Genomic DNA, 25,428 nt, shown 5'->3' with positions numbered 1-25,428 from the left:
ATCTAGCTCAACAAGCAAACAAAAACCGTACCAAATAAAATAAGTCAGCCCAGCGCGGCCCAAAAGCCTCCTCGAGTTACATGAGGCCCACACTTCCGTAAACTCTGCCGGCAGACATGATCCATCCCCTCGTCAAACTGGCGCCTTCGAATCCGGATCGCGGCCCACCAGAAAGGAGCACGGAGCCGGTCCACCACGTGCGCGGTGTCGTGTCACCACTCGTCTACCGCTCTACGCTACTCCAGTGGTACGCATATACCCGCGCGAGATCCGGCGTGCGCCAGGTCGATGGACCCCAGAGCCCACATCACCGGACACGTGGCACGTGAACCGCCTCCCTCGCACTCCGGGGCCCATGGACCCGGTCCACCCGGGAACCGTGCAACCCCCCTCCGCCTCTCCGCTCCTTCCACCGATGAAGGGAAAGCAGAAGCTTCTTCCCCCCTCCCTCGAGAAAAAGCATCGAAATTCTCCGATAAAAAGGAGCTTAAAAGTTCCCTCTTTGGAAAAAAAAAGAAAGAAAGAATTGGATTCGGAGCGATCCGGCATTTGCGCACTCCTCGATTGACAGCCGTCGGCGCAGGGGGTTAGTGCTACAGTGAGGGCTTTGGAGTTGGAATTCCCCACCGGAGGGATCGGAGGGAGGGTTGGGGCTTGGGAGGAAGGGAATGTCGGGGCCCGTCGATCGGTTCGCGACGCCGAGTGAGTGCCAAGATATTTTCTTTGCGCTTCAACTACATGTCCTTGACGATTCCTTTACGCGCTGTGCTTTCTTGTTTCGGTGTCGTGGGGGGTTGCCAAGTGCGTTTGGTTCATCTTGGTTCAGTTAAAGCTGCGTTTCTTGTATTTTTTTTCGAATAACGTTTCTTGTATTATGATTGTTTCTTTTGGGCTCAATACTGTCGGTCAAGAAGATGAGAAAGAACTAAAAGCAACACACGCGCTCTCTGAATCGCATAATTTGATTCAAGAAGCCGAGATTATTTCTGCTAAATTGATGCCCTGGGGTGAACCGTGAACGTTGTGATTTTAACTCTTCTAGTCTGGTACACATGAATTATGACCGCAATTTTAGCTTTTTTACATGCCAATGACTGCGTAGTTTTTTGTTCGTTGTGTAGCATGGTAATCTGCTAACTTTCCTACTGATTAGTATGACTGCTCTACTGTTTTCCATTTGGTATAGAGAGGGACAATGATAATACTTGGATGCAGGCTATGAAGGTCATGCACGCAGAGATGAGAAGAGAGAGTGCAATTCTGATGAAGAAAACTCAGAAGGAGAAAGGAAGGTCAGAAGGGGCACTTTCAAGAAGAGAGCGATTAACGCAGGGCATAAATTTAGACATTCCTTAAGAAGGAAGAGTAGAACGAAGAGTGGCAACCATGTAGTCTCCATAGAAGACATAAGAGATGTTCAAGAGTTGGAGATTGTTGAAAGGTTCCGCCGGTGTCTGCTTGATGAGGGCCTGTTGCCAGAACGTCACGATGATTATCACACAATGTTGAGGTATCAATGCATCACATTTGCTCATTTCAGAGTCTTTGGGTTCTTCTCTTTCATGGGTTTTCTCTTCCTGCAGCATATTTTAGTTGTTACTTTATCATGAACGGAAAATCGCCTCCTTATTCGGTTTAACATTTTTCTGAATGCCTTTCACATCTAGGTTCCTGAAAGCAAGGAAATTTAATATCGAGAAAGCAAAGCATATGTGGTCACAGATGCTTAAATGGAGGAAGGAATTTGGGGCCGACAATATAGAGGTAAAGCTAATACTGAAACATATGTAATTCTTTCTTTGTGTTTACTTCTAAAATCTCAACTGGTCCTTTAGGAATTTGACTACAGTGAATTACATGAAGTTGTGAAGTACTATCCCCAATTTTATCATGGTGTGGACAAAGATGGAAGGCCAGTTTACATAGAATTAATTGGAAAAGTTGATACAAACAAACTAGTACAAATCACAACTATTGACCGATATGTAAAATATCATGTCAAGGAGTTTGAGAGATGTCTTCAGATGCGGTTTCCAGCTTGCTCTATTGCTGCAAAAAAACACATAGACTCGTCTACTACTATCTTGGATGTGCAAGGAGTGGTATGTAATTTCTATGGCCAACATTGTCCTCAACAAACTTTTATTTTATGGGGGTTAGCATACCAATTAACTTATTTTTCTAAGTCAAGGGCCTAAAGAACTTCTCAAAAGATGCAAGGGAGCTAATAATGCGATTGCAGAAGATCAACAATGACAACTATCCAGAGGTATGATATTCCCAACTTCAGTGCTAGTTTTCACTAGTTTCTGGCCAAGCCTTCTCCCACGTGCTCATTGATTCGTTATTTGTCTGGGTTTATTCAGGGAAATAACTTTCTAATGCACAATGAATGCTCTTGCAGACCTTACACCAATTGTACATCATAAATGCTGGCCAAGGCTTCAAGATGTTATGGGGTACAATTAAATCATTTCTTGATCCAGAAACTGCTTCAAAAATCCACGTATGGTTGGAACTACTTATTGCTTTGACCTTACCATTCATGTGTAGTTTTTGGTTTATATACTGATTTTCTCACCGATCTTTTCACATCAAGGTCCTTGGAAGCAAGTATGAAACTAAGTTACTTGAAATAATTGATGGCAGGTTGGGATCTCAACTCATGTTAATGGTCTTTCGCTTGGGTTTCATCTAATATTTCCTTACTCCATATTTTCAGTGAACTTCCAGATTTTCTTGGTGGCAAGTGTAGGTGTGAAGAATATGGTGGTTGTCCGAAATCAGATAAAGGCCCTTGGAAGGACCCTGAAATTATCAAGGTATTTTCCTAGAAATTGTTACTTACATTGGAGAGATCGAAGGAGAGAGCCATCGGGAGCAGAGAGAGAGAGAGCACTGTCACTTGTAGATATATAGGAGAAGGTAATATGGGCCACATGGGCCTTACACTATGGGCCTTAACACCCCCCTTCAAACTCAAGGTGGAAGCGGAGGATCTGAAGCATTGAGTTTGAGCATGTTAAACCAATGTTGTTCTTGAGTTTGTGCCTTTGTGAAGAAATCTGCCACTTGCAGTTCCGAGGGCACATACTGAAGATCAATTGTTTTCTGATGACAATGAGACCGAGTGAACGAGGCATCAACACCAATATGCTTTGTGAGTTCATGCTTCACAGGATCATGTGCAATCTGTATGGCGCTAGTATTATCACAGAGAAGAGGCGTGGGACCATCACAAGAGATACCAAAGTCAGCTAACAGCCATCGCAACCATATAATCTCCGAAGTAGTGGTGGCCAGAGCTCGAAGCTCTGCCTCTGTACTAGACCGGGATACAGCTGCCTGCTTCTTGGACTTCCACGCAATAGGAGAAGAACCAAGAAAAATACAATAGCCCGTAACCGAATGCCGATTGATGGGGTCACTCGCCCAAGTGGCGTCTGAATAGGCATGAAGGTGAAGTGGACTATCACGAGCATAGAACAAACATTGAGAAGATGTCCCCCTTAGGTATCTCAGCACACGAAGTAAATGGCCATAATGAACCGAGGTAGGAGCACTGACAAACTGACTCAAGATATGAACTGCATGAGCAATATCAGGTCTAGTAACAGTGAGATAGACAAGGCTACCAACAATATGCCTATATCGAGAGGGATCCTCCAAAGGTTTACCATCACTAGGACGAAGTTTCAAGTTAAGTTCCATAGGTGTCGCAGCTCTGCGGTAATCACTAAGTCCAGAACGAGCAACAAGATCTAGTATGTACTTAGATTGAGAAAGATAGTAGCCCTTTGTAGATTGCAAAACCTCAATCCCTAAGAAATAACTGAGAGGACCCAAGTCTGACATCTGAAATTGCTCACTGAGTTGCTTCTTCACATGAGAAATATGCTCCGGATCGTCACCTGTAATCAGCATGTCATCAACATATAACAAGAGTAGAGTACGTCCTCGTGGAGAGAGATGAATAAATAAAGCAGGGTCATGCTCACTAGAAGAGAAACCAGCATCCCTGATAACAGAAGCAAATCTCTCAAACCAAGAACGGGGGGCCTGCTTCAAACCATACAAGGCTCGACGAAGACGACAAACATATCCAGAAGGAGCATCAACACCAGGTGGGGGATGCATATAAACTTCTTCATGCAAATCACCATGAAGAAAAGTGTTCTTGACATCCATCTGAGAGATAGTCCAGGAAGAAGAAGCAGCCACAGCAATCAGAGTACGAACAGTAGTCATGTGTGCGACTGGAGCAAAGGTTTCATCATAATCACGACCTTGGGTCTGTTGGAAGCCTCTAGCCACAAGGCGTGCTTTATATCGCTCAATAGACCCATCAGATTTGGTTTTAATTTTGAAGACCCACTTGGATGTAATAGGCACAACCTGTGACGGTAAAGGAACAATATCCCAAGTGCCAGTACGATCAAGGGCAGCCAGCTCCTCAGACATAGCAAGTTGCCACTCTGGAATGAGAGAAGCTTCCTGATAAGTGGATGGTTCGCCAACAACAACATTAGCACGAGGATACCCAAACACGGTGCGATCTCGTAGATTGTATCTTTGACCATCCTGTAACAGATCAGGAGCAACAGGAACTGTATGTGACTCATCAACATTAGTAGAATCATCAACAGCAGGAGCATCAGGACTGGCCGAGGTGGTAGTGCTAGAACGGCGAATGTAGACTTGGGTGACAGGTGGTTTAGAAAAAGAATGGGAAGGAGCAGGAGCAGGAGAAGGTGAGGTATGTGAAGGTGGTGAGATGGAAATAGGAATAGGAGGAATAGTTGAAGAGGATGATGGTGTAGTGAATGGGACAGTGGATGGTGGTGTCACAGGAGTATTAGTAGTGGGTGAAATTGGAGGAAGGCACATAAAGGATGTAGACTCTATGGGAGAATATGAAGAGTGGGTAGAAGAATTATAAAAGAAAGGACGATTTTCCGCAAAGGTAACATCACGAGAAATACGAATGCGGCGAGAAGAAGGATCATAACACCTATAACCTTTATGCTCAGGACTATAACCTAGAAAAACACACTCAACAGATTGTGCAGTCAGTTTAGTCCGCTCGCGAGGTGCAAGTAAGACATAGCATGTACAACCAAAAACTCGAAGATGGTCATATCTCGGAGGAGTACCAAAAAGTACTTCCCCAGGACATTTACCGGCGAGCTTGGAGGACGGCTGTCTATTAATGAGATAAACTGCAGTGGAAACAACTTCGCCCCAAAAATGAGAAGGAACAAAAGAAGATATCAAAAGGGTGCGAGCCGTCTCTATAAGATGGCGATGTTTGCGTTCAGCAACACCATTCTGAGCATGAGCTCCAGGACAAGAAAGCTGAGCAAGAGTACCCTCCGAAGCCAAAAACTGACGAAAAGTATCAGATAAATATTCACCACCAGAGTCAGAACGAAACACTTTGATAGGAGCAGAGAACTGAGTGTGAATCATGCAAACAAAAGACTCATAAATGGAGCGCAACTCAGAGCGATGTTTCATTAAATAGATCCAAGTATAACGAGAGTGATCATCAATAAAAATGACATAATATTTATGACCACCCTTTGAAACAAAAGGAGCTGGGCCCCATACATCAGAATGAACAAGATCAAAAGGTCTACTAGAATGAGAAACACTAGATGGATATGGAAGTTGTATTTGTTTTCCAAGTTTGCAACCCTTACAATGAAAACTAGACTCGACAGATGTATGGCCTAAACATCCTGACTTTACTAAGGTGGACAAACGAGATCCACAGAGGTGACCAAGACGATGATGCCATTGGGCAAAAGACGCAGTAGAGACCGATGCAGCGAAAGACACAGGAAGCGGAGCCACGGTGGATGAAGGAAGATGCAAAGTGTCCAAAAGGTAGAGGCTAGGAGCACCTCTACGGCGACGGCCAGTCCCAATCACAGCTCCGCTCCGACGATCCTGAACAAAACATGATGAGTCATCAAATCCAACAAAGCAATTATGGTCTGCAATTTGTCCTACTGAGAGAAGATTCATAGACAGCTGAGGTACAAAAGAAATATTGGGTACAGAAAAACGAGAATTGCAAATTGAACCCTGATGAGTAATATGACAAGATGTACCATCAGCTGTCTAAACTGAAGCACCATCAATGACTGGCTTGCAAGAAGCTAACTCTGACTGATCGGAGGTCACATGAAAGGAAGCCCCTGAGTCAAGAACCCAAGATGGTGATGGAGCAGCAGCAGATGAGGCAGCAGCAACAGACACCGAGCCTCTAGGAGTGGAACCAGTATCACGGCCACGAGCAGCACGACGAGCACGGAAGTCTGCCAACTTCTGCGGATAGTGAGCAAAACAATAATCTGAACTGTGATTGGTCTTGCCACAATGTTTACAAGGCTCTAAAGATGAAGCCTTGCGTCCGCCAAACCTCTGGGAAGCAGCCAACACACTGTGAGAGCCTGAACCAGGAGCAATAGACATAGACTTAAGACGGGTCTCTTCTGCAAGTAAGTCAGACAAGGCCTGTGACATAGTGAGAGTAGAAGAACCCTGAAGCAGTCGTGTACGAAGAGAATCGTACTCAGCTCGAACACCCATAACAAATCTATATGTAAGAAACTTCTCAATGAACTGATGTGCTGGACACGGATTAGCGGTGCATTCGGGTACCATGGAGGTCAAGGCACCCATCAGTCGATCAAATGCAGTGTAATACTCATCAATAGACATGTCATTTTGCTCAATGACATGAGTTTGCTGCATGAGCGTGTGTAAGAGGGCACCACTGTCCTGAACATAACGCTCCTTCAAACTGTTCCAAATGCCCTTGGCTGTTTTAAACTTACGAAGGCTCATAATCATGGTTTGTTTAGTACTATTGACCATAGCAGCCATGACTTTCCCATCATTAATCTCCCAGTCCTTAACAGCAGCGGCATTACTACCATCATTGTTAAGCACGGGTTTGTCATCAGTCAAGTGGGAAAGTAAACCATAGCCCCTCAGTGCAGTTTCAACAGAAAAGGACCATTCAGGATAGTTTTGACCATCTAAAATGATATTGATGACTATAGCATTGATCTGAGACATGTTGAAGTGTGCTACCACTGATCAAATCAACAAGGAGTAGCACAAGAAACAGAGACCAAATACCAGACTAGATGTAGCAGCAGCAGAGCAGAGCTCTGCCCAGAGGCAGAGCAGCAGAGACAGACGGGCGGCAGGAAGCCGCAGGGCATCAGGAGGGCGGACGGACGGGGATGAGGACGGCCGCGGCGCGAAGTGAAGACCCGCCTCCAGCAGAGCCGCAACAGGTGGATCCGCGAGCGGTAGATCTTGGCGAGCGGAGACGAGGCGAAGGCGGAAGTGGAGGTGGCCGCGACGGCGGCCGCGGACGGCGCGCGGGCGGCCGCGGACGGATCGGACGACGGCGGCCGGCGGCAGCGACGCACGAACGGCGCGGATGGCGCGGAAGTCCACCGGCGGCGCGGAAGTCCACCGGCGGCGCGGAAGTCCACCGGCGGCAAGGTGCCGCGACGCGACGGGCGACGGGCGAGGCCGCGACAGGCGGCAAAGGATGAGGACGAGGCAGCGCAGCGCGGGAAGGGTGGTGGCTCAGATCGAAACCCTAAGCTCTGGTGCCATGTTACTTACATTGGAGAGATCGAAGGAGAGAGCCATCGGGAGCAGAGAGAGAGAGCACTGTCACTTGTAGATATATAGGAGAAGGTAATATGGGCCACATGGGCCTTACACTATGGGCCTTAACAGAAATGTCCTCATTGTTTTGATGGCTCTCCTGTTTTATTTATAATGCTAAATAAAGGCTTCCGTGTTCCAGAGGGTCCTCAATGGTGAAGCAAATTATGGTCGGCAAGTTCTTGCTGTATCAAGCATCAATCAGAAGGAAGGTTGTACTGAACCTCAAGACTCAACTGTAAGTATGCTTTACATGGAGGTTACTTTGACACCCTTTTGAAATTTGCATTACATACCTTAAGACATTTTCCCCTTAGGATCAGGGAAAAGGCAACGATGCCTCTGCTGAATCTAGTTCTGAGGTGGAAGACGTTTCTTCTCCTACTGCTTCGGTGAACCCTATCATAAGCCCTAATTTGACCCATGTGCACGAGGCAAGTGTCTTTTTTCTCTTTGAATGTCCCCACAATCCTTGATGAGTATGCTATCATACAATTTTTACCACTTCGGTAATTTTCAGTTGCATGAGATAAATGCTTTCTTTCGGGCTACTGCTTCTTAGTTTGTGGCCTCTTTTTCTTCTTCTTCTAATCCTTTTAGTTGGTCAATATGTTGATTAATAGCTGTTTCACTGTTTGCAGTCAAAATTTCCAGGACATGCTTCCACATCTGATGCTCCTCCCATTGTAGTGGATAGCATCCCTGTTGTTGACAAGATTGTGGATACATGCTCTGATCCAAGAAACAGCTCAATGTCTTCCACCTCAGGTCTTTATGTAATCCTATAATTCAGATACTGTTATTAAGATGTTACTGTGATTTATGACCAACTGTGTAAAGACCAACTGCAAACATTGTTTGCACACAGAGCAATCTAACTTTGATGATGTTGGGCATTTTGCACTTGTTTCTAAGATCAGTAGGATATATGCTGATATGTTAGCTTTGTGAATTATGTTGACTGATTTTAATGTATGTTTCACGCAGGTTCTTTATCCTTGAGAAATACACCTGCAACACTGGGAGGACTTAAAACTCAAATTGTTGCATGGTTGACAGTCTTAATCGTGAGCCTTTTGGCATTCCTTCGTTCTGTCCCGAGCATAATGACTAAAAGGCTCACAAATCAGGCCATTACCTGTGATCACTATAGTGCCGAGTTCCCTCCTCAAGGATATACGGGAAATGGTACCCTTACATCTGTGTTGAGACGGCTTGATGAACTGGAGGAGAAGGTACAGACATTTGAAGTAAAGTCACCCCAAGTGCCATTCGAAAAGGAGGAATTGTTAAATGCAGCCGTCCACCGTGTTGATGCGTTAGAAGCTGAGCTAATTTCTATGAAGAAGGTACTCCTGCTTCCTTAAGAGGAAAAAAAAAACTCTATTTGTTTTTAGTAGCGTATTAGGATTTTAACAAGTCAAACTTTATAGATTTTGACCAACAATTCCTCAAACTATATGCATGCTTAGTGTTTAGAAGTTATATGAACAGATTCGTATATTAAATATATTTTAATAAAACATTGATTCTGTAACAATTGATGATATCTTGAAAGAGAAATTGGAGGTCTATGTATACCTCTACAGACCTTTTCAAATCACAATACGCCTACTAAAAATGAATGGAGTTAGTAGTTCTCAAGCAGTGACATCAGGTTGACTCTAGTTTGGTATATTAAATTTCATAAGTTAAAAACTTTTATTGTGAGGTAATTTTTTTAGCCCTGTAAATACATCCAAGAATGTGTTTTCCTCACCAGAATTGACATTCTAGAAAAATGCATTTTTTTCTGGATTAACACTTATTTCTCTCATATGCAGGCCCTGTATGAGGCATTGATTCGGCAGGATGAGCTGCTTGCCTATATTGACCGGCAACAGACAATCAAGTTTTGTGTAAGTTATGGGTGTTCCTAACTTCCTATGGTTTGCTCTTTCCTCTCGAGAGAGGTTCATGTCCTTTATGTGCCTCTTCCAGTCTACAGAAGTACCATGTATGCAATTTAATTTTTGTCAATCCATTTGCAGAGAAGGAAGTTGTGCTTCTAAGTCCTGGAGCACCTGCTACCTTTTCCCTTTCTCTTGCGAGAGATGGCGTGCTGCTGCTGTCGATCCAGAATACTTGCAAACATTTTCCATTTCTTTCGTTGTAAAGTACTGTAATCAGTAGGAATCTAGGAATAGATAGGGTTGGAGACATTGAGTAGCTGTGCAGCTTCTGTCCATACCTTGTTTCAGCAGGAAAGGAAAAAAAAAGGTTTGAGATCTTGTTTGCATGTTCACCCGAGATGATTACAGCCATGGTGATGGATTTTACATGCCGTTTTTCTTTTGAGCAACACGCCGTTCTTCTTTTGAGCAACATGCCGTTGTTTTACCTGTGATAAGTGAAATACAAAAAAAAAACTCTGGTTAATTGGATGTGGCAGAAGCGCCATTCGTGAAGCTTGCTCCCTATGTTCTGTGCAGTCTTTTCTTCTTTTCGTCCATCCAGCTTTATCGATGCGCGTTGAACTGGTACAGTGAAGAACAATACTAGAATACTACGAGTCTCCAAGCATTTCTGATCTGCTGAATCTTGAGAGCAAAGCAACTCAATATTGGTAGGACAGCGCGTGCGATTATGTCCAGAAGCTTTGCATTCCACTTACGCTAGTCGCGTTGCAGCCGGACGCTGGCTCCCGATGTCGTTCTCGTACAGCAGCAGCAGCTGGTGGTACCGGTTCTGTTCGTGGAAAAAAGCCGGCAAAGCTTGCGTTTGACGCAAGCACAAAGCATCGTTCTGCATCCGTATTCAGCGGACTCGGTTCGAGACGTCTCGTGCGCCAAACCACGAACGAGCTGTGTACCAGTTCGCTTGGTTGAAAGCTGCAAGTTTGGTTCTCATAGACTTTTGGAGAGCTTGTTCATCTTTCGTGGCTGCAGAGAGGGGGGAGAGGCTGATCTGAAGTCGGAGTTTCTGAACCCAAACCACTTGTAAATGCAATTCAGAGATTCAAAGTTGGGAAATTTTGCCTCCCAAGAGAACACCCCCCCCCCCCCTGTGGCTAGTGCGATGCGTCTTGTTCTGCTTCCTTTCCTCCAGAGGCACGATCGATGCAACCAACAAAGATCGATGGCCCACCACCGCTCCAGCTTTGGCTTTTGCATGCCAGCCGACGGCGGAAACGATCGTAGCTCCCTGTGGGGATCTGCCTCTGACCTCACGAGCGGGTGCGCACGGGCCACACGACCGTCCCGTCCGAGCGGGCGAGCGGCCATTGGCCGGCTGATCCGGCCGCCATTAGCTCTCCGTCCCGTGGGATTTGACCGCCCGATTACAATGGCTGCGTCAGGTAGGGCAGTGCTGCTCCCACATTTGACGCTTCCAAATCGAGCTCGCCCTGGCCTTTTTGCTGTTTGGGCTTCCGTTTGAGGCAGTGGGGAGCTAGAAGCGCCGGCAGCAGGAGTGGACCGGAGCACAAAGCAGGCAGCTATGCCAATTGCCAAGTTGTCAAGCGATGCCAAGCGTACGGTTAAGGTGCGCACAAGCAGCCGAGGAAGCACAGACCAGACGAGATAAACTGATGTGTTTCTAGGTTAAAACTGTAGTTGCTGCATATTTTGGCAACATGTTTGCATATGAAGGGTAAAAGAACTTTTAGTATGTGCTACTTTTTTTTTAACTCTCAGAATCATGTTGTTCTTGCAAAGCTCTAGAATGTTAATATGAACTTCCAATTTAAGAAACAAACCCTTGCATAGTCGTTTTCTGTTGGTCCTGCAGATCAAACAATAATATTCAGTTCAACTCTGCAAACTAGTGAAATTTTTCATATCCCCTTGTTGTGCGCGGACAATCTTCTTCTCAACAAAGAGTTTCTACGGCTGTTGGTGCTTGTTAATGGCGACGAGAACATGACACAAGAAGGAAAAAAAAAAGGGAAGCGTGCTAAATACCATCCATTTGTAGTGCAGGTTCCTGTAGCCACTGACACGGCTTGCTCTGAAACACTGAAGGGAAGTGAAGAGACATGCCAAGGCGGCATGACCCCAGCTTGATGGAATACACCGGAGGTTCAATGTGCTGCCGAGCTGTCAAGACTGAATCATGGATGCCGCCCCCCTAGATTCAGATTCTGACGCCGCCGGTATTGGCATAGGAGTTGATGCATGTCTTATTCACAGATCTCGTAGTGTATGTCAATTTGATGCAGCTTGCATCATGACGTCCTAAATTCGGTCGTTGTAATGACAGGTTCTGTTGGTGGTCCAGCTGAAGCAATGCAAAGAATGGGGGGCTACATATATTCTGATATGCTTCTCAAGTGGCAAAGCCGACATGATGCAAAGAAACATCTATAGGTTTCCTGAGGTCATAAATTTCCAAAAATAAAAAACAAGGTCTCGATTTCTGAATTGTACTCCGAAATATTTGCTAGCCGGCCGGCAAAAGTGTGCTGAAAAACATGGAAGACCAAATAAATATAACCAAAGAGGAAAGTAACAATCTCATGAGAAGACTTATTAAGCATGTCGTTAGAGCATAGCAGTTTTATTAGAAACACAAAGACAAATGTAAATTAAAATAGAAGGCAGGTAGAGAGGAGTTTATATTGAAGGTTCTAGAGAGTATACCGCAGAATTAATTATACCTAGTATGGTAACAAAATTTGGTACTTCCCTAATTATTGGTTTTACCTCTACCGTACCTCCCTGAGATCGTACATCATGGAATTATTGGTCTAGGTATCCCAATCATGGACAACCAGTTCATATTTTAGCTCTCTAGGTACTCTGCTTGCACACCTCACTCTTGTATTGGGACCAGAACTGGATGCTCATTCAGCATTCTGAAGGTGTGCTTTATTCGGTGCTATATATATGCAATATATAAGCCATCATCAACATTCTTCTGAGGACCTCCATCATCAACATTTGATTGCACATTTCATGACTTTTTATGACAGGCTTCTGTGTAGAGTTCTATAAACTCGATCCTCTGTAATGGAGTTTTTGTTTTTTTAAGAGACCTTTGGAAGGGGGAAACGGGAAAGGAAATGAGTTGTATGAAATTATCGCGTTCAAAATAAAATAATCCCAAACAAGAAATATAAATGGAAGAAACATCTTGTTCTTGTATGTGCTGACTACACATATTACTTGCAGTAGTTTAATTAGTCGTCCAGCCCATCATTTCGTTTCCCTCAAGTACACTTGATTTTTTTTGAAACAAAACAAGTACACTTGATCAAATTAAGCCATTATAAATATAGCTTTCAATAGCATTCAGAAATGAGACCAGACAAGACAAGACTTTATTCTCAGAATCTTCTCCAAACGCACCTATAGCTTATTATTCCGCATAATAATATGCATTCTACTACCATTACATTACATCCTACAACTATTAAAAAGGAGGTCGACCCAATGCCCTATAACCTACAAATATAATATATTTTTTTAGAACGACATAAAAATATATTATACAGCACATAAGCATAAAGTCACAACAATATTCTCTGCAACTGTGAGCCAACAAAATGTGTGGAAACTAAGGTCTCCAATGACTAACCGGATTCATTCACGAACGGCTAGCTCGAAGGGTCGCTACACCCGGGGTCAAAAAGCAGAGTTGGAATGGAGCCTATCTGAATTGTATATGCATGATATGTACACACTTTTCAAATGGCAATGATCGTGAGACACAGAGTACGCACATATAGTGCGCTCGCAACTAGCATCTGGAAACTTTGGACCTGGTGAACACTTTCGTCTATAAACAATCGCCAATGAATCACGCCCTACATACCATGCATGCAACACTAGAGGAGGGGAAGAAAAAAAAAAGGCTCCAGGGAATCCTAAAAGAAACACAGCTCTAACTTGCACCAACGAAAGCCTGTGCCTTTTTCACATACCTCCTAGCATTTTAGTATCTTATTGTGCCAAGTTGGTATGAATGTAACAGGAGTAGAACCGGCAGTTCTGTCAAAGTGTAAAGAAAAATTGGTAGTCGGCTATATTGTTTCACAGTGACAGCCCCTCTCCGCAATAGTAATATTCTGGTTTTATAGGTATCGAGTTTTTGTTCTAAACAGGAAAATTACGGTTCGATTCACACGAGATCATTCATGTTATTTGACTTTAGTAATTTTATTTTAGCGAGAATAATTAGCATTTTATTGTTGAGTTGATCATTAATTTAACTATTTTTCTTTTTTTTCCAAAATAATAAATCTGCTTCAATGCAATGTTTTGAGGTACCTAAATCTGGTCTCACCATGGCAAAGTGATGCTGTAATAATTACATCATTACTGTGTAGTAGCACAGTGCCTTCTTAACCAGCTGTTTTCAACTTTCAAAGATCATATACAGTACCAATGGATCGACAAACTATTGTGCCTAGATAGATACCTTAAATATTGTATCTCTAGAGATAGAAAATGTGGAATATATCAGTACCATATCTAGAATAAAAAACGTGTTGTCAAAGGGCATTAGACATTTTCTGTAACAGATGTCGCCTTTGTAACGCATTTGCTAGGCCAAAATTCGCATTTTGAATTATTCACCTTGCCTCAAATGCAAAAAAGAAAGTTCCCTAGCTATATTAGTTAGTTATGTTAGCCAACATATATGCTCGTTATAGCATGTCTGGTCTGCATCATTACGTGTGCAAAAGCCGCTGCATAAACTTCACTAAGAAAAGGTTTTCCTGCATTCTTTGTGTCTCCACTTTCTTTTTTTTTGCGGGTAATGTCTCCACTTTCCCACGAGATGAGCAGGCAAATATTCTTGTTTGTTATGGAATTTGATTTGCTGATATGATGCTAGTCCATAGATTTTTACTGTTTGAGTGATACAAGGTTCTAGTCTTTTCTGTGCACGTTGCTTTGATTTGCTTCACTGTGGACATAAATTCAGTACTGTAACGTGATGATCGGAAGTTCTAAAATACGAGTATATCCTAAGCAATCTTAATTAAGGATAAAGTAACTACTCTTCGTGTGTATGTAACACCATGCAACCTGAATTTTTTTATTAAAAATTTCAACGCAAGCTTGGCAACTTGGTATCCGAGAGGAGGTCCAAATACAGAGGCGATGTCGGTTGTAGTTCGCTGCAGCACACTGAGGAGTGGAAGGTCAGCACCATGCACTATCTACGGACTGTGGTTGTTCGTTGCTGGGTGTGAAAAACAGATGTCGTCGATGCTGTTTTTTTCATGTGACTTTTGTTTCTTCTTCTCTGTTAGGCTTCGATCGCAGTCGCAGTTGCATTGACCCAGATGCTCCATCATCTAACGGCGGCGCCTATCATCAGCGGCGAGCTTGGAAAAGATACGGAAGATATGGAATGAACGAGAGTGAAGTTCCTTCTCCAGCTAGCACTCTCTCTTTTCCGATCGAGGGCTCTCCGCCCAGCTAGCGCATTCCGATCCGGCCGCGCTTGACACGTACGCAAGTGAGTTTGGCAGCCGGGGGCCGGCCGGGGAATGTACCCCGCGGCCGACGTCACATACGCCGTCCTTTGGGTTCCCTCGTGCGGCCGGGCCACGGCCAGGCCAGCCGGTGGAAGAAAAATGAGGGACCGAAATTGTCGACCAGAGGGGATGAATGGAGGCCGATTAAAATTTCTTTCGTAATCGATCCGTCGGCCTATATCCCGAAAATCACTACAAATCCTCAAATCCTAGATGAGGTGTGGAGTAGTTATAGAAGAGCTAGACCAATACAAATCACCCCTAGGAACAAGCGAGAGAAAGCACGGAAGCGATCGAGAAAAACTGCAGATCTAGCAGTTAGGGACCGGTCAGACCGCTTGCTCTGGCGGTCAGACCGGTCGGGCTGGATTTGAAATTCCAGACCGGTCAGACCGGTTGCTCCGACCGGTCAGACCGCTTCTGCTCAGAACAGAATTCCAGCCCGCGAACTCGAGGTGATTTCAAGATTACTCATTCAAATCACCCCCAAATGGTCTCAAAATTTGCAGGGAGGTTCCTGTGATAGAGACGAACCTCTCCACAAAAAGAATCAACCCAAAATGCAAAGGATCACAAGAATTTCGTGGGGGAAAGAGGTAAAAGAGGGTTTTCCAAAAAACTCCAAAAATCTCAATCCGAGGGACTCGTGATTCTCGGGGGTTTAGCTCTGGCCTAGATGGTTGAGAAGCAAATCACGGAGTCCCTAAACCCACCAAGAAAAAACTTTAATATCAAAAACCACCAAAAGAGAGGAAATCAATCCATGAACAAAAGATGAACGGGAACACAAGAGAGCTGCACAAAAGGGTCCTCGATTTCATTTAAATTCATCGTGATTTACAGAGGAATTAACCTATACAAGAGTTAGACCTCCACCTATTCATCCACACTCTCAAATTTGTGGACCTAGCTATAATCTAGACCACGTTTTCTATGGAGACCTCGGTGTAACCCTAGAACAGAGAGAGGAGCAAGAAAAAACAGAAAAGGGCTCGTGGCTTGGAGGCTCACCTATCCAAGGGGACATGTGAGATGTATTTATACGACCTCGGGGGCGACCGGTCCCTTCCTAGAAATGACCTCCACCCTGACTTGTACACTAAAACGCCAGTAGGGGCAAAACCGAAAAGGGTACAAGATCTCATCCGACGGCGGAGTTTCTTTTTTCGACTCGAAACATTCTCCGGGATGCCGTCACGTCGATGCAGATCTGATCCGCGGTTTTGAGGGGTCCGCGAAATCCGGTGAGGTGGCCGGTTTTGTGAAAACCGCCAAAACTCCACGCGCGGGAAGATTCCCGCCTCCACGCCGTGGCCCTGGACGCCGTTCCTGCCTCGGCCTCCTGACGGCCCTAGACGCCGCCCGACGCCCGTCACCTCCTCGCCCGCAGCGAGGCCCTAGACGCCGTCAACGCCCGTTTCTCCGCCAGTTCCGAGACCGACGCCCGTGCCTCCACGACTTGACGTCTTTAACTGCCGTTCGCCAGCTTGGTTTTGTGGCGCAAACCAAGAAACCCGACATCCACCGGTGCTTGCACCCTCGATCCAGGAGTGGACGCCACAACTGCCGCTCGGCCCGAGCTCCGGTACCGGCTGCCCTTCACCGCCGTCCACCGCATGGTCCATCGGCCACAGCACCTCCACGACAGCTCACCGTCGACACTCGATGTCCGTGTACCTGCAATTAAAGACCAAGCACACGATCACACCACATAATTGACAATTCACTCATCACAACCAGGAGTGAGTACTACTCATTCCTAAAAAAACACCGGCCGGCGTTCGGAGAGGGCGGGAGGGACCGGAGCACCGACGACCGGACGCTCTCGGCGTCTCCGGCCCCCTCCCCAATCCCACAGCACCGATTCATTCATCAGGGAAGGAAAGAAACGCCGAGAAGACGAATGAAAAAGAAAAAAAAGAGCAGAAAAATTAAAGGCGGCTGGCGTCGGAGGCTCCTCCGCAGCCGCCCGCTGCGTTCGCACCGCGCGCGCCTGCCTGTCCTGCCGCGACACGCCACGAACTCGCGCATGGTGGGCGGCACCGAATAATCTTTCCTCCCGCGAGCTAACCGAGCCGCCGCCACCGCCAGCCGCCTCCAAATCTTCTTCCTCCTCTGCTCAGCCCGCAAGCAAGCAAAACCACGCACCGAATGCTCGAGAACGTGCCGCCGCGACAGCGGCAGCAGCTCGATCTCGCCGCGCGTGTCGGCGCACCGGCATCTACGTACTATTACCAGTACCACACCTTCTCCATCTCCATCCATCGCGCACACGAATAAATATCAAACTACTCGTATCTCTCTACTACGTTTATTTTTCTTCTGATAAAATTCAGAGTAGTATCTGCAAGTGAAAATCCTGGGTGGGCAGAGACGCTTTCTGATATTTTTTAGCAAGCCGAGCCAACGGCGGAGAGTGGGAGCAGGCGAGGCGAGCACGGTCGTGCGATGCGCACAGTCCCCCTGGCGCAAGTGGGGGCGTGGGCGCCGCCGGCCCCCGGCCCGGTCACACAGTGTTTAGTTCGTGATTTTTTTTTAAAATTTGGCTACTGTAGTACTTTTGTTTTTATTTAGTAATTAGTATCTAATTATGGACTAATTAGTCTCAAAAGATTCATCTTATCATTTACAGTCAAACTGTACAATTAATTACTTTTTTAAATTATATTTAATACTTTATGCATGTGTCTAAAAATTCAATGTAACGGGGAATCTTAAAAATTTTTAGGAACTAAACAGGGCCTGAGACTGTTCTGATTCCATTTGACTGCCTATAAATACCCCGGCCACCAAGCACTGCACACGCCAAGCCAGTGCAAGGACTGCTAGCTATCTAGCTCCTCTGCCAACTGACCGAGTGAGAGCAGCTGCAGATACTCCTAGCTAGGAGAGACCGACTACAACTCTCTCAAGAAGTACTCTCAAGGTCAGCCCCTCTCGATCACAAGCCTGGTGGATTTTCGTCATCCGTCTCTGAACGGGCCATGCCATAGTGGCGGCAATGCAAGTAGCATGGTTGCAGTGCTCACTAGGAGAATTGTGTGTTTTTCTTTTTTTGTTTTTCTGCCTGTCACACTTCCATTGCATACCCCTTGGCTGGATCTTGCACCAACAACGACCTTCCGTTTCTAAGAACAACATGCTGAATACAATCCGCCTTGCCTGCTTAAACATGGAAATGCCTCTCAGCAAGTTGCAAAGCGCAACTTGCCACCCTTGTTAAGAGCATCACTAAACGAGGTACAGAGGCAAAGCACAAAAGCACTGTCCATGTCCTCTCCTCTCCTAACAGTTGACTCAGGTTAGCCAGGGAAAGCTCCCTCCCTTTCCGAAAGGCAACCAACCATGGCGTGGTCTGTTTAGGTCTTGTTTAGTTGCGTCCGTAAAGTTTTTGAAATAGAATCTTTACACATTTGAAGTATTAAATATAGACTAATCACAAAATTAATTACAGAACTCGTCTGTAAACTACGAGACGAATCTAATGAGTCTAATTAATCCATCATTAGAGCATGTGTACTGTAGCAATTTAGTGTCTAATCATATTCTAATTAGGCTCATTAGATTCGTCTCGCAATTTACAAGCAAACTATGCAATTTATTTTTTATTTTATCTAAATTTAATACTCCAAACATGTAAAATTCTCTTTCGACGTGATAGATTTGGAATTTTGAATTTTGCAGCTAAACAAGCGCTAGTCTTCGCAGGCGCACCTCATCTCCCATGCCCTGTTCACGTTCTCGCCCTTTTTCACTCTGGCTCTGTTGAGTTCCCCATTCTGGAGTGACAAAGTACACTGTAGCACACTGTAGCACTTTCGTTTGTATTTGATAATTGTTGTCCAATTATTGACTAATTAGGCTCAAAACGTTCGTCTCGCGAATTAGAACCAAACTGTACAATTAGTTTTTAATTTTATTTATATTTAGTACTCCATACATGTACCATAAATTCGATGTGACGGGGATTTTTTTTTTGAATTTTAGACTTTTTGGGCAACTAAACACAACCTCCGTTTCTCTGCGACTGCGAGTCAACCAAATCTGCCGCCCGTACGTGACATGATAGCAGCAAATCCGTCCTCAAGGCCTTACGGTGCTGTACTTTATCTGAAACCGGATTCCCAGTCACTCCCAACACAACACCAAACTAACTGAGCTGAAAAGGGGACACTCCTCAGTTAGACATATCTCACATTGTTCTGCATAAAGCAGCCTGAATATATGCCCCATCAAACTATTCTGAAGAACTCTCTTTTTTTTATGAACCAAGAACTTTTTTTTTGTTTTTGTTTTTACACCTAGCGTATGTCCAGCCGCAGCTAGATATGTCCTAGCTCTTTTGCTGCCAAAAGAAATGCGAGAGAACTAACGGGCCTAGACAGCGTTCTGTTTTTTTTATAAAAAAAATCCGTGCCAAGTGATGTACAGAAGCAGAGTTCTGAACATATATGTGTGGGCTGAGCATTACATGGCCGCAGGGAGGAGGCATTGATTATTGAAGCCCTGGTTGGTTGGTACCAGTGATCCAGAGAGCAAGGGCAAGGCGATGGCGTCCTCGCTGCTCCACTGCTCCGACAAGCTCCCGTTCATGGACGTGGAGGCCATCCTCCACATGAAAGAGGGGCTCGGCGAGACCAGCTACGCGCAGAACTCCTCGCTTCAGGTGACCGATTCGATCGCCTAGCTAGCATTACCACCGGCAGCAGCCATTCTTTTTTCACCACTCCGATGAAGTCTGAAACTAATTTGCTGTTTGCAGAAGCGGGGCATGGACACGCTGAAGAGCCTCATCACCAACTCCGCGACGGACGTGTACATCTCGCAGACGCCGGAGAGGTTCACGGTGGCGGACCTCGGCTGCTCGTCGGGCCCGAACGCGCTGTGCCTGGTGGAGGCCATCGTGGGGAGCATCGGCAGGGTGTGCGGCCGCCGGTCGCCGCAGCCGCCGCCCGAGTTCTCGGTGCTCCTCAACGACCTCCCGACCAACGACTTCAACACCATCTTCTTCAGCCTGCCGGAGTTCACGGACCGGCTCAAGGCCGCCGCCGAGACCGACGAGTGGGGCCGGCCGATGGTGTTCCTCTCCGGCGTGCCGGGGTCCTTCTACGGGAGGCTCTTCCCCAGGAGGAGCGTGCACTTCGTCTGCTCCTGCTCCAGCCTGCACTGGCTCTCCCAGGTCCCTCCCGGCCTCTTCGACGAGGCCGGCCGGCCGGTGAACAAGGGGAAGATGTACATCTCGAGCACGAGCCCCCCCGCCGTGCCGCTGGCCTACCTGAGGCAGTTCCAGCGGGACTTCGGCCTGTTCCTCAAGTCACGCGCCGCCGAGGTCGTCCCCGGCGGCCGGATGGTGCTCGCCATGCTCGGCAGGCAGACCGAGGCCGGCTACATCGACAGGCGAACCACCTTCCTCTGGGAGCTCCTCTCCGAGTCCCTCGCCGCGCTGGTGTCACAGGTGAGCTGCTAGCTAGCTCGTCGCAGTTGGTCGGATCAGAACTACTCTTGTGCAGAAGCAGAACTGCTCTTGATCGATTGCTGATGAAAAAATGGTACGCCGACGTTGTGTGCAGGGGGTGGTGGAGCAGGAGAAGGTGGACGCGTACAACGTGCCGTTCTACGCGCCGTCGATCGAGGAGGTGGAGGAGGAGGTGCGGCGGGAGGGGTCGTTCCGGCTGGACTACGTGCAGACGTACGAGATCAGCCTGAGCAGCAGCGGCGACGCCAAGGAGGACGGCCGGACGGTGTCCATGGCGATCCGGGCCATCCAGGAGTCCATGCTCAGCCACCACTTCGGGCCGGACGTCGTGGACGCGCTCTTCCACAGGTACACGGAGCTCGTCACCGAGTCCATGGAGCGGGAGGAGGTCAAGAGCGTCCAGATCGGGGTCGTCCTCACAAGGTTGTGACCAAGGTTAACCTAACCGGTGGAAACCGGTCCGGTTTGACCGGTTACCGGTCAAACCGGTCCGGTCCGGTTCCGGTTCCGGCCGGTACCCAACCGGCCAAAATTCAAATTTTAAATTTGAATTCAAAAAATGAAAAATTCCCAAAAAATTCCTAAAAATACTTCAAGGTGTGATGAATCTAATGATGTCAAATTTTCTCAAAAATTCATTCATTTAGTATAGTTTGTGAGAATTTAAAGTTAAATCAAAAAAGAAAAATAAAAAAAATGGGCCGGCCCATGAAGGCCCACCGATCAAACCGGTCAAACCAGCCGGTAAACTGGTCAAACCGGTCGGTAAACCGGTAAAACCGGCCGGTAAACCGGTTGCACGGGAGCGTTTGAATTTCAAACCGGTCAAACCGACCGGTAAACCGGTAAAACCGGCCGGTAAACCGGTCAAACCGGCCGGTAAACCGGTCGGAACCGGTTGCACGGGAAAATTTGAATTTATTTGAATTTGGATTTGAATTCAACCGGTTTCCACCGGTTACCGGCCTAACCGGTCCGGTAAACCGGTACCGGAGGGCGGCGGTAACCGGTTTCCGGTTGGGAAATAAAACCCTGGTTGTGACACACGAGCACACAGGACCTGACACACGGTTGCATTGCATGACCCTGTTCTGTTGTTGACTTTGTGGTGGTGTGGCGTGTTCAGTACCGAGTAACTGCTGGTAGTAACAAATTCCATGTGTATCTAGCTAACTGGTAGGATTGGAAACTCGATTAACAAAGTGTATTTAAATGTCAATGGTAAATATATGTTTCTATTTGTGCTCCACGTCAAGCTATTTTAAACCACGTAATCAAGTTTTTTTTTTATAAAAAAAATTGTGTTACTCCAAAGAAAAACTGATACATACCATGCCTGATATCAACCTAACATCGTTCAGATTTCAAATGAGCAAAATTCCGCAAGGCTACTAAGTCCTCTCCTGAAAAAGAAAAGGGAACCAAACTTCATGCTGAGTTCTCACACTAAAAAAAGGGTAGGGAATGACTCTGTAACAATTTGAGTAAAAAAATGTGATGCTGTCAGTCGTTTTTTGGATCAATAATGAAATAAGGCCAGGTAGATCTAGTTGGCAGTTCCAACATTTGAGATAGGGAGATAAAAGATCATCAGTCGATTTTGCTCCATATCTAGCTACTCAAAACCACGTAAATCAAGTTTTCTTTTTTTCTAAAAAATAAAAGAAAATTGTGTTACTCCCTTGTAGTACTGATATCATGCCTAAGTTCAACCTACATCGTTGAAAAAAAAAGAAATCAAAATTTATGCTGAGTCTCGCACTAAAAAAAATGCTTCTTTTTCTTTCATTTAGCTTGTCTACTTCGGGTTATTCTGATTTATTTTAATTTATCTTCCTCATGTAACACTATTGAATTAGCTAAAATCAGTCGGCATTTTCCACCGGCCAAACAGAGTGAATGGAACTAGTGTTTAGCGTGCGCCTATGCGCGCGGATAAGCATAGTTCTTGGAAAGTGATTGTAATGAGAGTGGAAGGAGGGATTAGTTTTGAGTATATTACATAGGAGCGGGATATTGTAAATTACAATTTGGCTTGCGTGGGCTAAAGCGATTTCAGGATGAGCTATGCTAGGGTGGTCATTGATCGATGTTCCAGTCTGCCGGCTGATGCGCTGCATAGGTAAATGTAGTGTTATTTTTTGTACTTGAATTTGTAAGTGATTGCTAAGGGTATTGAAGATAGTGGTCTTATAGAAAGCATTTGAACGGAGCAGGGATGAGCTTTTGTATCTTCTTGTTCAGCATCTAGGTTTCCATTCTGCAGGCTCACAGTCGAAATCTACTTAGGTTCAATTTGGATGAGTGTAGCATTTGGAGTATTGTGCAAAACATGAAGAAATCAGTTACAGGTATGTGAAGATTGTTCAGGTTGCATACCATATGTATAGTAGTCGCCATGAATGTTTGTGTCGTCCGATGAACTGTTTGATGAGTGGTCGATTGTTGCTTTGGGAGACTGATTGTTGATTTTTTCCTTGTGAGTGGTGCCCTGCCCCTCCTCTTCCACTCTACAGTTAACCTTCTATTCTTATTTTATTTTTACGTTTAAATCTCTCGTGTATACATTTATTGGAGAACTGGAGAGAAAAAAATACTTATCAGATAATTTACTTATACTATTCTTATAGGCCGGTGGGTTGACAAGGATCAATGATGGAGGGCTTCCAAGGAAAGTTTGTTGGAAAAGGAAGTGCACCCATGAGGTAAGACCCAGAGACGCTTCCCAACAAATATCGTGTGCAAAGCTAAGTCAAAGTCTTTCGCCCTTTGAACTTTGAATTATGAATCCGGAACCAGAGATAAAAGAGGAACACATAAAGTACCCCCCCCCCCCCCAACTTTATCATGAACGCGCTTGTTGCATGGAACCATTCATTATGGCGTGTGGCTAACAAAATATACGCGGCCAAGTGTTTCAGTAATTCGTTGTCTTTTTAGTCCATGCCCCACATTTCCTTGAACTAGGATACATAAATCATTTCTTTTTTTTTCAAGGAGAAAAATTGCCTAGAGAATGATTTGCTTGTCTTTAGATTATAACGATAATGTAGCAGCCTTGGGCGTTCCTCTTGCAGGAAGGCTGAAAATTCTCTTGTTTGACGGGTCCTCTGCTAGACGCCAAGACCTTGGTGAAGGCCATCGGCCATTGGAAGCAAGTGGATGACAACTGGCAAGGGCGGATCTAGCGTGGGGGCAGGGGGGCTCAAACCCCCTTACCAGCTTGAGCCCCACTTACCCCAGGAACTCCATGGAAAGAAGAAAACGGGAGTAGCTTTAAGAATGAATGAACGAATGGTACGAAGTGCTTGCATTTTATTTAAGGCTCTTTGTACTCACTGACAGATGCAGAGAACCATGGTCAACTGGATCTTTTTATGGTCATCTATAGCATTGCTCGAGGCCTACAATACCTCCTTGAAGATTCACCGGGAGGATTGTTCATCGGAATTTGAAACCACAAAATGTTCTGTTGGATAGTGAATTCAAACCCAAAATCTCTGACTTTGGGTTTGGAAAGATTTTTGTTAGCGACCAATCGCAAGATATGACACAAACTCAAGCGAAACCTGGTAAGTCCCTTGCAACCTCAAATCGAATAATTCCTATTAGTGACTCCTTGGTAACGTTCGTTGTGATACAATCACAGGGGTTACATGGCTCCTGAGTACGCGCTTAACGGGCTATACTCCACAAAAACGGATGTGTACAGCTTGGGAGTTCTTATTATGGAAATTATCATGGGCAAACCAAACAACGGTGGTGCTCTCCTTCCTTTGGTGAGTCTTGCTTTTCAGTTCAGTTGAGTTGAATTTGCAAGAATGACATTGTGTTAATTAATTCAACTCGGCTACCAAATTAAATCAATCAAATAGATTTTGGAGCATTGGACCAACGAAACCATCTTGGACCTATTGGATTCTTCGTTAGTGGCAGAAAAAACTGTGAGATACATTCACATCTGGCAGCTCTGTGTTCAAGATGAAGCTGCACAGTGGGCAGCATGGCGGGGGGGGGGGGGGGGGGGGGGGGACTGGTGCCCCCGACACTGTGCCAGAAGGTCATTGCCAGTGATCATGGAGCTGGAGGAGAGTACTAATACATAGATCAATCCATGAGCTAGAGGAGAGTATTGATACATAGATCGATCCATACTAGTGCAAATAAAGTTGGTAATGCTTGTCACAAAATAATTGTATCATGATATAAGATATGATCATGGCGCTGGAGTAGTATTGATACATAGATCCAGATTATGTAAACAAAATTGGTAATGTTTGTCAATCAATAATTATATTATGAGATAAGTTATTGATTATACCCTGTGGGCTGAATAAACTTGGAACTACTGCATGCAAAATGAGCTTTTGTACAGAGAAGTCAGCTAACAATGTAAGTACGGAGGAAAATGAAGTTGTCCAAATGTGTTATCTACCCTAGCTAATAAGAACTAGTCACCATTCTCTTAGTACTTGTCGTCCACGACCTTCTTGACCTTGTAGACTATAACAAGGTATTTCAGCATGCCAGAGTAGTTGAACGGATATGTTAATTTCCAGAACGGTAATTGGAATCAACAGAAGGCTTAAGAGCTGTTGGATCATGGCGAGACCTTCAATTCCATCTTGACCGTCCACCATCACTACTTAGCTGACTTCTGAACCTTCTTCCATTCAGTTCTTCTTCTTTATAAAAACATGAACCTGCAGCTCACTCCTGGTGACCAGGCTACTCGCTTCCTACCCACCATTCGCGTATAGCACATCTATGGGGATCATGCACCGGC

At 45.5% G+C, this 25,428-nt stretch overlaps 2 protein-coding genes across 3 annotated transcripts; both read left to right on the top strand.

Moving 5' to 3' along the window:
- The first annotated feature begins 541 nt into the window (after positions 1–541).
- Positions 542–10,041, top strand: LOC120675323 (phosphatidylinositol/phosphatidylcholine transfer protein SFH6-like). The gene is made up of 14 exons (XM_039956506.1): positions 542–702; positions 1,216–1,510; positions 1,668–1,764; positions 1,836–2,102; positions 2,192–2,269; positions 2,405–2,506; positions 2,600–2,649; positions 2,723–2,822; positions 7,841–7,936; positions 8,016–8,132; positions 8,340–8,466; positions 8,686–9,047; positions 9,522–9,596; positions 9,729–10,041. Exons 1-14 carry the CDS (start codon positions 669–671, stop codon positions 9,747–9,749), a joined length of 1,821 nt encoding a protein of 606 aa, XP_039812440.1. The 5' UTR covers positions 542–668; the 3' UTR covers positions 9,750–10,041.
- Positions 10,042–17,979: 7,938 nt separating this feature from the next.
- On the top strand, positions 17,980–21,891 carry LOC120675354 (probable methyltransferase TCM_000336). Of its 2 annotated transcripts, XM_039956556.1 has the most exons (5): positions 17,980–18,092; positions 19,648–19,832; positions 19,929–20,621; positions 20,737–21,065; positions 21,678–21,891. In XM_039956556.1, exons 2-5 carry the CDS (start codon positions 19,716–19,718, stop codon positions 21,682–21,684), a joined length of 1,146 nt encoding a protein of 381 aa, XP_039812490.1. In that variant the 5' UTR covers positions 17,980–18,092; positions 19,648–19,715; the 3' UTR covers positions 21,685–21,891. The 2 variants fall into 2 exon arrangements, with proteins under 2 accessions (XP_039812490.1, XP_039812491.1); XM_039956557.1 differs by lacking the exon at positions 21,678–21,891 and having other exon boundaries at positions 20,737–21,072.
- The last annotated feature ends 3,537 nt before the right edge of the window (positions 21,892–25,428 follow it).

This window comes from Panicum virgatum, chromosome 5N (assembly GCF_016808335.1).
Source record: "Panicum virgatum strain AP13 chromosome 5N, P.virgatum_v5, whole genome shotgun sequence".
In the NCBI taxonomy this organism is placed as follows: domain Eukaryota; kingdom Viridiplantae; phylum Streptophyta; class Magnoliopsida; order Poales; family Poaceae; genus Panicum; species Panicum virgatum.
This window is presented reverse-complemented; position numbering and strand designations above follow the sequence as displayed.